Source organism: Diceros bicornis, chromosome 31 (genome assembly GCF_020826845.1).
Source record: "Diceros bicornis minor isolate mBicDic1 chromosome 31, mDicBic1.mat.cur, whole genome shotgun sequence".
NCBI lineage: Eukaryota > Metazoa > Chordata > Mammalia > Perissodactyla > Rhinocerotidae > Diceros > Diceros bicornis.
Genome location: NC_080770.1, coordinates 35,163,908 through 35,180,500, shown reverse-complemented (window position 1 = coordinate 35,180,500; position 16,593 = coordinate 35,163,908). Strand labels below are relative to the sequence as shown.

Sequence of the window (16,593 nt, the reverse complement as noted above, 5' to 3'; positions counted from 1 at the left end):
ACGGTTTTGAGATCCTTTTATTTTTTAAAGGATTGTTTTAAAATTTTAAACTACAAAACAGATTCCATACATTCTGCCATAAATAAAAACAAATAGTAAGGCAGGACTCTACATAAGCAAACTGAGAACAACTGTTTTCAGAAAATGTGATAAAATGCTTTACAGTCATAAGCCATCCGGTTTTTAAAATAAAACTTGAAAACTCACAGGTCTTCAAGCGGCACATACAAGACACCCTTGAAGAGGGAACAAAATGTGGTTCTGCCATTGTGTACTGTTCTCACATTTCTGAAAATCTAATTCTGCTTAGAGCACAGGTCTGTTCCATATTCTAAAATTCACACAGGTTGGGTTGTTTTTCCTCAAGAACCATATGATAGAGGCACCAGGGACAATATGACTTTGTTTCCAAGAAGCTTGTAACAAAGCATTGTCTCTTTTAAACATGTGACTTAAGAGGCAAAAAGGGAATCCTCTCAGAGGCAGGTTTTGAGCCTGCCTTACCGAATTCGCTTCTGCTGCCGTGCTCTGTAAATGTCATGAACAGGGGGGACAACAGCTCCCTTTTCTTCGTCCTCGTCTGAGTCCTCGTTGGGCCTTTTGACAGCCTTGGTGAGGACTGCATTACTCTCCACGGGGCCATTGCCTTCGACAGCCAGCTCTGGGGCCCCACCCGTGATGATCCTCACAGCTTCCTCCACAGCTATGGAAACAAAACAGGGTCCACAGGGAGGATGTTTCAAGTTACCTGTATGTACTACTTTTGATACTTGATAGTTAATTTCAATAGTTAGTTTCTATAGCCTACCAGTGGCAAAGCACGGGCTAGTACTACTGATACTAAATAATTAACAGAAAAGTCAAAAGCTGCTGTTAACATTACTTATTTTCATCAGCCCAGTCTGATTGTGCATGTTCACATGAACAGAAAAGATAAGCTTTTATGACATCTTACTTAGTGGAATTGGAATATGAACAAGCCTCTTTGTACCACAGAGGGTTTGGATCACTCCTGGGCTTCACTGTACCTCGGCAAGACCGGTAGCTGGTTTTGGAAACTTAAGTGGCGAAGAATAACATTCTCTCCTGTCTAGTAGACGGTAATGTGAATTCCACTTTGAAAACAGAGCTTTCATCACTTACTATTTGGTATCTTGCATCTTCGGAAAATTTCCATCAATTCATCCACTTGTACAAAAGGACCCTATTTTGACACAAATAAATTATAATCCCCAATAATCTGACAAGTTAAAATAGCACTACTTTATATTTCCTGAGATATAAGAGAAAAAGTACACAATTACTATAACCCATAGAGCAGGCGTCTATCATGAAAATAGGGAGCAAACCTGGAAGCAGACAGGAGGGGGGAGAAGTTTCATTAACACAACGGCCGCGGGTGGCACTGGGAACACTCCCCCAGGGACGGGGTGTAAGCCTGGCGCTGTAAAGAAAAAGAAGTAGGAATCAGATGGAATGGAGGAATTCTATACATGTAAGAACTAAATAAATAAGTACTGTGTACGTAAAGACATACTACGTCTAGGCTGCTTTGTTCTGGACATCGTAAACTTTTAGTGCTTTACGTGTTTGACCAAACACACGTGGCCAGACAGTGAAAGCAGTCTCAACCCAGCGGCCGCCGGGAGGCAGAGAAGGAAGCAGTGACGGTGCATGACACCTGGGGACTGAACCAAAGTCAGCTCTCTTCAGAGACCTGGTCTAGCCTCACAGGATGTTTGTTCAGCAATCTGTGTAAAGTCAGTTATTCGACAACATAGTTAATCCTAAGGGCCTTGTTCAGAGAGGATCTGGAGGGTCTACTACCCATTAGTGTTTCTAAATGATACCAGTACCATCCCTGAGGGGAGTTCCCAGGGTACAGGTGATCCGTACACAGACGTTTCTGAAAGTTGTCTGTGTCACTGCCAAAAATGGGTTACTCGAATCTGGGTCATTGAGGTTTTTTTTTTTCTTTTTCTTAGATATTCATAACTCATCTTGGTTCAAAGATTACTGCCAAGTCACTTGTCATAGTGACCCTAAGTCTAATAATTAACCTACAATTGATAGGTCACATTACTTTGTCCCCACATCTCTGAATTGAAATCAATAAACAAACTGAGGTCTTAGTACTGGATCTAAAGGCATGGCTTACGTGCTAAATGTCGTGGCTGAAATGGAATCATCTGCTGAGTGTCTGGTTTAGGGTATTCTGGTTTTCTATCCACTTCATCTTTCAGAACAGGCACTATAGAAGGAGCTACAACTGGGTCTGGAATTATAGCTGCTAGCTTAGCACGGGAGACATCCTGAAAATGCAGAACAGAAGAATCCTAAACCTGAAAAAGGGACTTACAGAGTCTAATTGTGCGATTCTACAATCTTGAGGATACTCTGTGAATAACTGAGTTAAAACCACAAAAAGAGAGAATGAAAAGAATAAGCAAGAACTTGATGATGGTCAAGATTGTTCAATATTCAACAAGTAAAGCTAAAAGGCTCTACAGACGTGGTGTTTTATAACCTCACCCCAACCCCAGTTGAGAACATTCAACTCAGCAGAGCCAGGTAGGACATTTGTGGAATAGATACAAGCTTTTCTGGGTAAATACATAAGACTGCGCACCAAGTGGAGAGTGGGATAATTTGGAAAAAACCTGCAGTTTTAGATATTTTTCTGACACCCCCATTCCATTGGAATTGAACGTCTATCAGTTTCATTAATTGAAGAAGTTGGATTAAGTGAGATCCTGCTTCGTGAAAGCTAAAATAAAGTTTATCATCACTTACACTAGTTAATAAGATTTTGCTAATGAAAAGAAAAATTATTCCCTACATACGTTATAGGGGAGAAGGAACATTTATTGAACAGCCACTATTTGTCAGACAATTTTAGCCATTTATTCCCTCTTGGATGAGGCAAATAGTAACATCCCCATTTTATGGAAGGGACTGAAGCTCAAACAGGCTCTGATATTTCCAAGGTCATACAGCTAAGAAGTAGAGAGAGGACTGGGAGCGCAGGCCGCTCTGACCTCAAACCCATCCAGTCTTTTATTCAGCACACCAGCAATGCCCCGCCAGGACTGAGACAGGTCAAGGGAGCAATGCGGCCACCTAATACCGGAGGCCCTATCCTGGAGAAGCTCCTCCACGACAGGCAACTGTGTCGGCCCCCTGAAGAGAATCAAAAGAGCCCCTTTGCCACCATCACGAGATATGAGGGCATTTCACTTTCTCAAAATGTGCTCTTGTGCAGTTGGTGACATCAAATGCAGTTGGTGGCAAATCTAAATGAGCAGGCCCATCAGGAATCGCTTTTTTCTCTCTTTCCCTCTCTCTCTCACATATACACACACAGAAGCCCATTAATCCTTCCCAAATAAACAGAAGAGTAGGAACAGAAATACAAGATGAAAAATGCATATTCAAGAAGCAGCTCTACTTGGAAATAGTAAGATCTTTATTTTCATTAACTTCTTTAATTTCCATTTTCATCTTGGCAAAGTTGAAACAGCCTTTTCTAATAATTCCACATACTAGTCTTAAAATTTCTTTAGCTTTCCATTGAGAAGCAGTTAAACTAGAAGCAGCATCTGCTCATCCCTAAGCAGTAATGCCTTAGTTCAGAATAGGAATCTGGGAACTGGAGCTTCCATTCGTGGAAAGGTCTGAAGTTCACTTATGGGCAATTTCTCTCGAACATTTTAATCTGGTTCAGACACCAGCCCAGTAAGACCCGGGCCCAAAGAGGGCAGTGAGGAGACGGGAGAATGAAGATCAGGAAGACCCTCATTCTGGCAGGCTTAAAGGGGCCAAGCTAGGGCTCCTGTGGACACAGCTTCCCTTTGGATTTCCATCTTTGTCTTTGTTCACATGACAAAGAAAATCAAGAAATGATAGAATAATGTTGTTCTCAGCAAGGGCTATTTCTGGGACTGCATAAACAATCTTTCCTCTTGGCCAGAACAAGTTCAGGTACCAGATTTGTTTTCTTATGACTCGGCAGTCTACACGGAGGCGTTCCATTCCTAGAGAAGCTCATTTCCTCAAGGGCTCCACTGAAGGAGTGCTGTTTTGAAGATAAAAATCCCTCAAAGAACTTTATGGATTTAACAAACTGTAATGTTTCTTCATTATATCTACAAAATATGTAACATGAACTACATTTGGTTTAACATCTCCTGTCAAAACACATTCATCAGTTTTAAGAAATATTAGAAAAAAATGTAATACCTAAGATGACATTCAGATTTTCTTTTGTTTTTCCTCCCTCCCCACTGCCTCCATCTGCCCACCAGACATAAGATATAAGGCATTGACAATTTCAGGGAAAGAATGAAAGCATTTGTTAAATCTCATTTTAATTCTCATTTTGTTCAGTACTTTTGATACTCAATGTATCATAAACCCAAGGAAAATCCCTGAACTTTTTTCTTGTTTTCTGCAAATCTATTCTAAAACTAGATTAATTTCTATTTCATAATTTACTTTAGAGTGAAGTTTATCCAGGAACTGTTCTAAAATACTGCAAAAATAAAGACATGACACACATCTTGATCCTAAGTACGTACCTTATAACCAAGCGCTTTTAGTTCACTGGCAGAGCAAGGATACAAGTCCATGAACTTGTATCTATCTACCAGTAAAGCTGTTTCTTTGCCTTCATACTCTTCTTTGAATGCTGTAAACCGTCTTTTCTCCACTTTGAGTATACTAGCTAGATCACCAATATTACTTTCAAAAGCTAGAAATCGGGCCCAGATTTCTCTGTAAGAAAATATATATAATCAATACTTAATTATTCTGGGTGTATGGCAGGGAGTCCATTTACAAAAATACCTTAAGTTCCCTCTCTCTCTTTTTTAAAAAATTATAAAAATCTCTTTTTTATTATAAAGATTTCCAGACTACAGAAAAATAGAATAGTATAATGAATACCCCTACATCATCACCTAGACTGAATCATTATTAACATTTTGCCACTTTTGCTTCATCTTGTTTTTGCTTAAGTATTTGAAAGTCAACTACAGGCATCATAACACTTCACCCTAAATACTTGCATAGGTAAGCCCTTCTTTGAGTTTGTACTTATTGAGCACACCTTCCCGTCCTTCGTGGTCACTCAGAGAGGGATGTGCCCCAGAGCGGGTGAGCTCGAGGGGGAAGAGCTGGAACAGGAGTCCGGACTCACTTCCAATGTCCCCTGGACAATGTGGCCTCACCGTTCTGTTCCGCGGCAGGAATTAGAACGTAGAATACATTCTTCACTCAGTGTATGAATAAAATTATATTCCAAAATCTAACATGATGGCTCTCCATTTTTTCTCATTAATATGGATCACTGGGGACAAAGTTATACCTCACCACTGTTCTAACAGCCAAAACTAATGCTCTAATGCTCTAATCACTTAAATGTCACTAACCTCTTGTGTGCTAAAGTAAAACACTGAGTGCCTACTATACACCATGGGTAGGACTCCCACAAAAATCCTACACTGGTAGACATTACTGTTACTTGATGAGAAATTAAAGACCAGCAAGGTTATGAAATCTGCCCAAGGTGTAATTGGCTGAGCCGGGATCTGAACCCAAGACTCCAGAGCCTTACAATTCCCACTGTCCTACTACATCACTGGTTAGTGGTGTTCCTCTGGTAAAACTGAGAGTCAAAACCATCAGTCAGGGACATAATGTGTCCAATAAACTTTCAATATGTAAGAGTCTTTGCTATAGAGTCAGGGAGGTAAAAATTTCAGAACTCTCCTCTAATTTGTTCATATCAATTTCTAGGGATATAGTAAACTAGAAAGATATATTAAAATATTTAATAATAAGTTGCTAAGGCATCTCTCAAAACAAATCTAATCAGTATGCTAAAATGTTTTTTAAAAAAATGTTAAACACATGGGGCCAGCCCTGTGGCCAAGTGGTTCAAGTTCTGCACACTCCACTTTGGCGGCCCAGGTTTGTAGGTTCAGATCCTGAGCGTGGACCTATTCCACTCTTCAGCCATGCTGTGGCGGTGACCCACATACAAAATAGAGCAAGACTGGCACAGATGTTAGTTCAGGGCTAGTTTTCCTCAAGCCAAAAAAAAAAAGGAGGAAGCTTGCCAACAGATGTTAGCTTAGGGCGAATCTTCCTCACCAAAAAAAAACCTTAAACACATATAAAAATATTGCAGGCAGATGTTTGCAAATTAAGCTTCAAGAGGGAAGGGAAATTTCTCCTGAAACTTATGCTCAACAAGCAAACATTTACCCCACGGATCCTAATGAAGTAGTAAAGCTGCCCTCGAAGCTGGCCACCAAGTTCTCCCGTGGCTTACCCAGACTTTTCAGGAGGAAGGCTTCCAGAAGTTAAAACTCGTTCAAACAAAACTCGGGTATTATTGTCCTCTAGGATATGAAAAAAGATTGCAAATATTTAAAAAATTCAGTTTTACAATTCAACAGTGTTTTTGCACGTGCATTGTCTTATTTAATCCTCACAAAAATCCTATGCAGAAAGGTCACTATTATAACACCCAATTTTTATAGATGAAGAAACTCGAGGTTCACAAAGATTCAGTGAGTTGCTCACTGTTACTGAGTAATAGAGCTATAACTAGAAGCCAGGTCTTCCTGCCTTGAGTTCGGCCCTCCTTCTATAGGATACTGTAGCTGTAATGTCCAACGATTTATAATTGTGTGATATCTGAACCAGGTATCCCATTTGCCTCTAAAAAGTAATCAAAATGACATGTCTGCTGACATTAGAAGTGTCAAACTACTGGTATTTACTACTGAACATGAAGGATGGTAAGCTCAAATTTACATATAGTTGATTTTCTTATTTTGTAGCACCAGGACTAATCTATATATAACTATTTAAAGTTCTCGTACAGGTATTGGTATTGGTACTAGATTGGTAGAGAAATATGCAAATGGTAAGTGAATTAAGAATGGCACCAGAGGTGGATTAAAATTTAAGAGTCTTAGAAGGTCCTCTGTAGCTGGAAATGGGAAAATGATACTTTTTGCTAAGCTTCAAGGGATCTATTTTAAAATTTAAGAATCTAGCAGTAAACTCATTAATAATCATTGAATTGTATGTTTAAACTGGGGGGGCTGGCCCCATGGCCTAGTGATTAAGCTCAGCGCACTCCACTTCAGTGGCCCAGGTTCAGTTCCCAGGCGCAGACCTATACCATTCGTCAGTGGCCATGCTGTGGCGGCGACCCACATACAAAATAGAGGAAGACTGGCACAGGTGTTAGCTCGGTAAATCTTCCTCCACAAAAATAAATAAAAAAAATAAATAAAATGAGTGCATTTATGGTATATAAATTATACCTCAATAAAATTGTTTTAAAAAAAATCAGGCAAAGTGGTTGATTTTTATTGCCTCAGGGTAGTTATTCAGTTTTACTACACATCCAAATGCAAAGTAAAACCAAAAGATTAAATGCATTGAACCAAAGAAGATGGCACCATATTCGTGGCTTTCATCTTCAACGTACATACTGTACTTTAAAAAATGTTAAGTTGGGGCCGGCCCCGTGGCTTAGCGGTTAAGAGCACGTGCTCCGCTGCTGGTGGCCCAGGTTCGGATCCCGGGCGGCACCGACACACCGCTTCTCCGGCCATGCTGAGGCCGCGTCCCACATACAGCAACTGGAAGGATGTGCAGCTATGACAGACAACTATCTACTGGGGGCCTTGGGGGGAAAATAAATTTAAAAATCTTTAAAAAAAGTAAAAAAATAAAAATAAATTAAAACTAAAAAATGTTACGTAAATCTTACATTTTATTCTTTTTGCTTTCTTCCAAGCTTTGCTCTGGACACTTCTTAACATTCCACACAACTTTCCACTGCTTGTTACAGGCTGTGTTCTCTGCCTGGAATGCATTTTCCTGTTTCTTTGTCTGGCTAACTGTTGTTCCTTCTTCAAGACCCACCTCACATCCCCTTCTCTATGACACCCTCCAGAACAGTGCTGTCCAATAGGAATATAATGCAAGCCAACTATGCTATTTAAATTTTCTACTAGCTACATTTAAAAGAGTAAAAACAGGTGAAATTAATTATAACACTTTATTTAACCCAATATATCTAAATTATTATCATTTCAACATGTAGTCAATATGAAAAATTATTAATATATTTTACATTCTTTTTTTTGCACTAAGTCTTTGAAATCTGGTGTGTATTTTACACTCACACATCTCATTTTGGCCTAGCCACCTTGAAAGGTGCTCAATACTTAGTCCAGTGGCTACCGTAATAGTACAGCACAGCTCTAGAACTTAGATTATACTCTCCTCTCTGTGCTTCCAAAGTACTTCATTCAGGGCTCTACTATAGAATTTAGCACATTTTTTTCATGATCGCAATCATCATCATAAATAGTTAACATTTATAGAATGCTTACCACATTCCATATCTAAGTCAAACACATGCAAAAACTCATTTAATCCTCTCAACAATCCTGTGAAAGGTACTCTTGTTATGACCGTTCCGCAGATGAGAAATCTGAAACAAGATTATACACCTAACCCCAGAACTCATGCTACAATTAAGCACCAGGTGACAATGCAGTTATGTTTACACATCTGATTCCCTCACGAGAATGCTCTAAGGGGAAGAATGGAGTTCTATTCACCTTTGCATTCCCAGGCCCCAGTAACCAGAGGGTACTGAGTAAATGATGGACAGATGGGTAGAGGGATGAGCAAATGAACAAACTAGCCAAGACACTGCTTTTGGAAGACAATGCTGACGTCAGATACCATCCTCATTTGTAGAGTAAGAAACATTACACATACTAGAAACTATTCTAAAAAATCAAGAAAAATAATTAAAAATTGGTGAGAAACATTAATTCATACAAGAGAATTTCTTTTTAATTAAATGTTCCACTGTCTCACGTTTTGGAGTTAAGTCTTTTTCCAGAGTGTAGAATCACTAAGCTGAAATATCAAATCATATTTAAGTGGTTTTTTTCCTACTATTTAGGTATATCAAATGCTATATTCTTCTGGAATACCATGAAAATCATTGATATATACCTGTAATATCTAATTCTATAATCATTTACATGGCACATAATTGTTTATTTCTTTCTTAAACCAATTTTTATACCAGATCATTTTTCATTAAGAAATTACATATCCTGGACTGTGGGTAACTAGACTCAATGAGATCTACGCATACGTACACATGTACTGTGTATATGAATCCCCTAGCTCAGTGCCTGGTGTAAGGCAGGAACTCAGCAAAGGATGGCTGTTATGATTATTACAGCAGAATAGGGAAATAAAAATAAAGATGCTCATAAACATGATGTTTCCTTTTGAAATTTCTTGCCCAGTAGCCTCGATCAAAGCACTTTACTTTACTACTTGGGCATCTTTCAGTTTTGGCGGCTAGAGATTTGTTTTTGTCTACTTCCCCCAGCCTCCAGGAAACAAGAGATGACTTGCCCAGAGTCATCCGAGATGAGCATGAATAACTCTGTGTCTCCCAATTTTTAATTTGTGGCTTTATCCTACTACTGATGACACTTTACTGATGATACGTTAAAGATCATTCTGCAGAGTGAAAAGGCATCTACCCTTACTCAATAAATATAAATTCATGGTTGATAGGTCATAACGATTTCTTGAGTGTCTATCAAACGCCTGGTTCTGCTGTGATGACAGAATTATAACACCTTCAAGAAGGAAAAAAGCAGCAACATTAATTTCAGAGAATGACACTGATGGTTTAATATTAAGTAACCATTACAGATCTAGAATCTACTTACCATTGAGGTGAGAAAGATAGTCAATATAGGCCAGGACATATTCTGGAATGTCTCCATATTTCTTTAGCCCCAGTTCAAAAATCTTAAAGGCAACAGATTTGTCCTAAAAGTAAAGAGAGAAAAGTACTGATTTCCATGAAATGTGAGACAAGATACTCAAAAGAATATTAAAACAAAACCTAAATACAACAGGGCCAGCCCGGTGGCATAGTGGTTAAGTGCGCACACTCCACTTCAGCAGCCTGGGTTTCACGGGTTCAGATCCCAGGCACGGACCTAGGTACCACTTATCAAGCCATGCTGTGGCAGGCGTCCCACATATAAAATAGAGGAAGAATGGCAACAGATGTTAGCTCAGGGCGAATCTTCCTCAGCAGAAAAAGAAAAAGAATTAAAATGGAAATTAAAATCATGCTAAGTAAAAACTGGTGGCTAAAAACCATTCAAGGGGGTTAGCTCAGTGACAATCTTCCTCAGCAAAAAGAGGAGGATTGGCAACAGATGTTAGCTCAGGGCCAATCTTCCTCACACACACACAAAAAAACACCTAAATATGACAAGGTACATTAAGAATTAAAATGGAGGGGGTGGCCTGGTGGTGTAGTGGTTAAGTTCGTGTGTTCCACTTCAGCAGAACGGGTTCAGATTCCCGGCGCAGACCTACACTACTCGTCAGCCATGCTGTGGTGGCAACCCACATACAAAAAGAGGAAGATTGGCAACAGATGTTAGCTCAGGGCGAATCTTCCTCAGCAGGAAAAAAAAAAGAATTAAAATGGAAATTAAAATCATGCTAAGTAAAAACTGATGGCTAAAAACCATTCATGGGGGTTCAGATTCAGAAATATGGAGTTTAACAAGGCATACATTAGCAGGCATAGGGATTCGGATGATGCTCCATGTAACTTTACACAGATACATTTAGACTTCCCTTATGATATGGAGCAATTAAAGCTTAATGACAGAAACCAGGACTACCTTTCTTTTCATTAACATAGTTCAGATGAAGAAAATTATTTTACCTTTATATTTTGTTTCAGTTCTTACCTTACTACAGTAATATTCCATGAGGGCTGCAGTAACATAGACATGGTGGCGGGTTCTGGTATCTTCTCTTGCTTTTTTAAATATCATTCTTCCAGATTTGATACCTTCTGCTCTCCTTGCAAATTTCATATATTGGATATATACCTATACAAAAAAAAGTATTTTTCTACAGATTAGGCAGAATGTCATCCCTATAGCATCCAACACAGGCTCCTCTTATTCCCATCCTAGTACGTTCCTGCAGAAGAGAGCAATCTTGAATACTCAAGGAATCAGAAAGTAAGATTACACATATTGCACTATTTATCCACAACACAACCTTTTCCTGGTATTAAAGACGCATGCAAATTAATTTTTTAAAATTGTGATATAATTCACATACCACAAAATCCATACTTTAAAGTATACAATTCAATGGTTTTTAGTATATTCACAAGGTTGTGTAATCATCACCAATATTTAATTCCAGAACGTGCAAATTAAATTTTAAACGGGGATTGAAACTGGAACTACTGAAAACACTCCATTAATGAATGCCAACACCTGGAAAACTCAAGGTTTGATCTAACACAAGCATGTTTAACAATATATATTTAACTTCACATTTTCTTAGTTTATTACCTTAAAAGCCTACTACTTGATTTTCCAAAGACCATATAACTTTTTTGATAGACTACTTCTGAGCCATTTTATACTCAGCATCTACCGAGTGTCCAGCACAGGATGAGGAAGCAATACTTGTTCAGTGAACAAATGTCTCTGGACTACAAGTAGGGTAACTATGAGTAGGGTCCTGATTTGCCCAGTTTTGATGTCAACCTGTGTTGCCCAGTTTTGACAGATGGGATGGATGGATGAATGAACTGAGTTCCTCAAGGAAAGGAATTTTATCTAGTTTGTCATTATACTACTGGGATCTAGCACAGTGTATGGCACAGAGTGGTTTGCTAAATGAATTTTAAAATAATGAATAAATGCAAGCAATTAGAGCAGTGGAATCCCAATATAAACAAACAAAAAATCAAGAAAGCTGTTGTTGACTTGAGGCAGAGGGTCTAGACCCCACACATTGGCCTGTCCCCTCCCACTCCCACTTGAAGAGCTCCATTGCACTTTTGAAGAAATTTAGGGCTTCAAAAACCACTATTATAGGGGCCAGCCCGGTGGCATAGCGGTTAAGTTCGCGCGCTCCGCTGTGGCGGCCCGGGGTTCGCAGGGTGGATCCCAGGTGTGGACCAATGCACCACTTGTCAAGCAATGCTGTGGTGGCATCCCATATAAAGTAGAGGAAGATGGGCACAGGTGTTAGTCCAGGGCCAATCTGCCCCAGTAAAAAGAGGAGGATTGGCAACAGATGTTAACTCAGGGCTAATCATCCTCACAAAAAAAAAAAAAAAGAAAGAAAGAAAAACACTATTATAGAGCAGAATTAGGGATAAAGTGAGTTCCAGTCCAATCCTTTCCCAGGATGTTGGTTTCTCCTGCCTCCATTTATTTAAAAAGAAATATTTATTAAGCAATAATTATGTGGCATAAATGGCTACAAACCATTATCATGAGAAAATGTTAGAGGAAGCTCCACTGTATCTGTTTGATACTGCTGCATTTAAAAAAATTCAGCAGAGAACAGATCAGTAATTGCCAGGGATAGAGAGAGAGGGAAGGGATGACTGCAAAGGGGTCACATGAGGGAATTTTGGGGAGGTGATTGAAGTGTTTTGTACCTTAACTGTGATGGTGGTCCCATGACCTAATGTTATTGGTCAAAATTCATAGAACCATACAACAAAAACAGTGAATTTTACTGTACATAAATTAATTTTTGTTGTTGTTAAAGCAGACTGCAAAGGTAGAAAAGAGATTTGTAAAGCTACTCACCAAGGTGGGGTCAATATCCTCAATTGCCAGAAGTCTGTTATATATACTGTGAACTTTCTCATACTTCATGCGACTCTAAGGTGGTAGAGAAGAAGTGGATATAAACATATACTCATAAACAAGCAGGATTTGAGCTCTGAGGAATGCAGAGGCTGCACCTCACAATGGTACCTGCTTTGAGCATAAATATATAATGAGATGAGGCCTAATAACAGTTCATTTTGCATCATCTCTGTCTACCAAAAACAATATGCCTGACAAAGAAGCAGCCAGAAAAAATTCAGTCCTGCAGTAAAGAATCCAATTATAAGAAAGGTCTAAATATTTTTATTCACCTCTTCATAATCTGCATATGCAAAATAAAGAAGCATATTCTTCTTTAATAAAGTGCTTATGGCTCTTTCATATATATTAGCAGCTTCATCACTAAATAATTTGGCATTATTCATATCCTAGGAGAAAAAACAAGAAAATCTCAGTCTCAATAATTTTAATATAGCTGAAAGAGAATAAAACATACACTCATATATATATACACATATGGACACATATGAATTTCTGGATTCTAAAAAAATTCCAAAGGCTTCTTCCATTATTTTAACAGAAGAGTCATAGAAGTACTCTAAAAGATTCATCACTTTAATACAGCTACTGTATTTTAATTCTGACTAAGGTAGTCTAATCATATAAAAGTGTCACTAAGATTCAAAGTGACATAAGATTAAAATTTTCAACACTTAAACTTTATTACCAAAATGCAGTTTTATATTTTTAGCAAATTATTGTCATAGCAAAACCATGAAAAGATGAAAAAGGGAAAAAGGAATACTCACCCCCTTCTCTGCTAGAAGTTTACTTGACTGCTCAAGATACTGGGCAGCTTCATACCAAATATCAGGGTGATGGCCCAGCACAAGCAGGCACTGTTCATAAGCAAACATAACTAAGGGAAGACATTCACAATACTCAATTAAAATAAATATCATTTATAAAACTATCAATACAAGCATCACAACTAAATTATTAGGCTAAGACAGGACTCTCAATAATGAGTGATAATTAGAAATAAAAAGCTTTAGTGATTTCTAGTACTATCATCCACCCAAGCCCCATCCATTCATCATTTATTAAATTAATATTTATTGAGCACCAGCTACATGCTAGGGAATGTGAAGGACACCATGAATACACCAGTGAATAAGACTTCCTATACTCAAGAAGTCTGCAGCATATTGGGAAGATCAATATGAAGAAAGCAATTATAAAAAATAATAAGGGGACCGGCCCCCTGGCGTAGCAGTTAAGTGCGCACGCTCCGCTGCTGGCAGCCCAGGTTCAGATCCCGGGCGCGCACCAACGCACCGCTTGTCAGGCCATGCTGCGGCGGCATCCCACATAAAGTGGAGGAAGATGGGCACGGATGTTAGCCCAGGGCCCATCTTCCTCAGCAAAAAGAGGAGGATTGGCATGGATGTTAGCTCAGGGCTGATCTTCCTCTCACACACAAAAAAAAGTATCCTGATGAGGAAAGTACAGCGTAGGAACTGACATCTAAAGCAAAACCTGAGAAGGGATAGAAACTGGTCAGACGTGAGAGTAAATGGAGTGCAGGAAGGACAGGAGTGGATACAAAAATGGTGTAGCCAAACTAAACAGTATCTGCAATGGCCTAGTGGTGAGAGAGGAAGGCAAGATTGAGGGATTTTAAAAAATTCCAAATTCTAGTTCTGGCAATGGCAGTAGTTTGTATCAGACTAACTCTCCTGAAAATAAAAATCATAAACTAAAAAATGCAAAAAGCAACTCTAGGGCCGGCCCCGTGGCTTGGTGGTTAAGTGCACGCGCTCCGATGCTGGTGGCCTGGGTTCGGATCCCGGGCGTGCACCGAGGCACCACTTCTCTGTCCATCCTGAGGCCGAGTCCCACATACAGCAACTAGAAGGATGTGCAGCTATGACATACAACTATCTACTGGGGCTTTGGGAGGAAAAAATAAATAAATAAAATCTTTAAAAAAAAAAAAAAGCAACTCTAAGGCATCGGAGAATGACCAAAAGAAACAGAAACCAAAGAGGATTGAGCCCTGAAAAAATCGGAACCACACTGGGTAAGACCCATATTTAATATGGTTTTCCCCTCTACGGCACACCCCTATGTGTATAGTTCTGGGATAGCTAGAACTCAAGTCAAATGCTGAAGTTTTACTGGCTTGAAGCAAGTAACATGGAATTCTGGGCTACAAGAGCGGCTGGAAATTATAAGGGAAAATCCCCAAAAAGAGAGAGCCACAGAGGGTGGAGCCTGAAAGTCTGGGCATAAATGCCCTCAAATCTTTAACTGACCGCTAAAATACACATACACAGGAAAGAATACAAAGAGCTCAAGTGGAAAGCAAAGCTGGAAGACTGAAACAGCTGAATAGATATCCCAGAGGGCACCCAGCATAATGGAAACCAAGTCTAGAACTTGAGTCCCATCAAGTGAGATGGTCTGGGTAAACACCTTGCATTTTCCATTATGTCTTAGGAGTAAAGACTATGTCCCAGGACTAAGAGATTTACTCTGACATTAAGGGCAAAACTAAAACAGACATCCTAACAGTGTAAAACCAAACATCCTCAAGGTCCAGGTGATGTGCAAGTAATTTAACTCTCTGCTAAAATAAAACTCAACATTCTTCAGAAGAAGATAACAGAATCTAGTCTTTACAAAGTATCACTTGTACATCTGTACAATGTCCAAAAGAAAATTTTTAAATGTCTAAACTTTTGAGAAAACAGGAATATATGACCCATAATTGAGACAAAAAGGAACCAACCCCATGATAGCCCAGATGCTGAAATTAGCAGATGAGGATTTTATAACTGCTGTTATAAACATGTTCAAGGATATAAAGAAAAAGATGGTAATAGACAGAGAATCTCAACAGAGAAATGGAAACTATAAAAAGGAAAATATAAAAAAGGAACTATAAAAAATACAAAAATTTCTAGAATGCAAATTTATAGAACTGAAAAGTATAATATGTGAAATGAAGAAGTCACTGGACGGCCTTAACAGCAGATTGGATATGATAAAACAAAGGTCAGTAAACATGGAGACAGATCTATAGAAATTATTAAATCTGTAGAACATACAGAAAAAAATACTGGGGGTAAAAAATAGCCTCAGTAACCTATGGGATAATATCAGTTGGTCTAACATTCATGTAACTGGAGTCCCAGGAGGGTTAATCTTGTTACCTCTTTTTGTTATAAGAGTCTGATCTTCTGTACGAAGAGGGTTGCTCTTTTCCCACTGTATGTATTTCTTCCACATATCCACCTGCTGAGCTTCTTGAGGAGTATTCTGAGGAGGCACCGAGGGAGCATTGCGGTCCAAACCTTTCATTACTGTCTCATATTCCTAGACAACAAGCATTTAGAATTCTTTGAGCCGAGGAACAACTCGTATATATGGGATGGAGCTGATCAGTTTGGAATACTTTGTTCAAAATGCCTACTTTTTCCAAATACCACTTTATTAATATAATCTAAAAACTATTTAAGAGCAAGGAGAAAGATAGCAGAGAATTACTTGCCTGAGACCAGGTTCCCAGGACTGAGTGAACAGAATACCCCTGGGCCCTCTCTGCAGGTGATCTAGGAGACCACTCTCCAGGACAGAGGAGTTGACAGATCAGCATGACTAATGATCTGGTAGAATCATTACTGCTATCTTTGGAGAAACTATGTGTCTTTTTAAATTTCAATAGTTTGTATTACTAGGTTATTTTCCCTAACTTCTAACAGTATCAATGAATGGAAAAGTATGCACACAAGACAAAAATCTGTCCCTGAGAGCTATGTTATTATACACAGAGTAGTGCAATATT

General features: G+C 38.9%; 1 protein-coding gene across 1 annotated transcript in view; it reads right to left on the bottom strand.

Moving 5' to 3' along the window:
- The window catches only part of CSTF3 (cleavage stimulation factor subunit 3), a 71,630-nt gene continuing 55,037 nt past the window's right edge, over positions 1 to 16,593 (bottom strand). Inside the window, exons 10-21 of the mRNA XM_058527192.1 lie at positions 15,962 to 16,124; positions 13,553 to 13,662; positions 13,055 to 13,171; positions 12,720 to 12,794; positions 10,842 to 10,985; positions 9,795 to 9,897; positions 6,335 to 6,404; positions 4,578 to 4,773; positions 2,159 to 2,312; positions 1,350 to 1,444; positions 1,144 to 1,204; positions 1 to 703 (exon numbers count right to left, since the gene is read on the bottom strand). Coding sequence (XP_058383175.1) covers positions 501 to 703; positions 1,144 to 1,204; positions 1,350 to 1,444; positions 2,159 to 2,312; positions 4,578 to 4,773; positions 6,335 to 6,404; positions 9,795 to 9,897; positions 10,842 to 10,985; positions 12,720 to 12,794; positions 13,055 to 13,171; positions 13,553 to 13,662; positions 15,962 to 16,124 — 1,491 coding nt within the window. The 3' untranslated portion in view covers positions 1 to 500. The remainder of the gene's footprint in view (positions 704 to 1,143; positions 1,205 to 1,349; positions 1,445 to 2,158; positions 2,313 to 4,577; positions 4,774 to 6,334; positions 6,405 to 9,794; positions 9,898 to 10,841; positions 10,986 to 12,719; positions 12,795 to 13,054; positions 13,172 to 13,552; positions 13,663 to 15,961; positions 16,125 to 16,593) is intronic.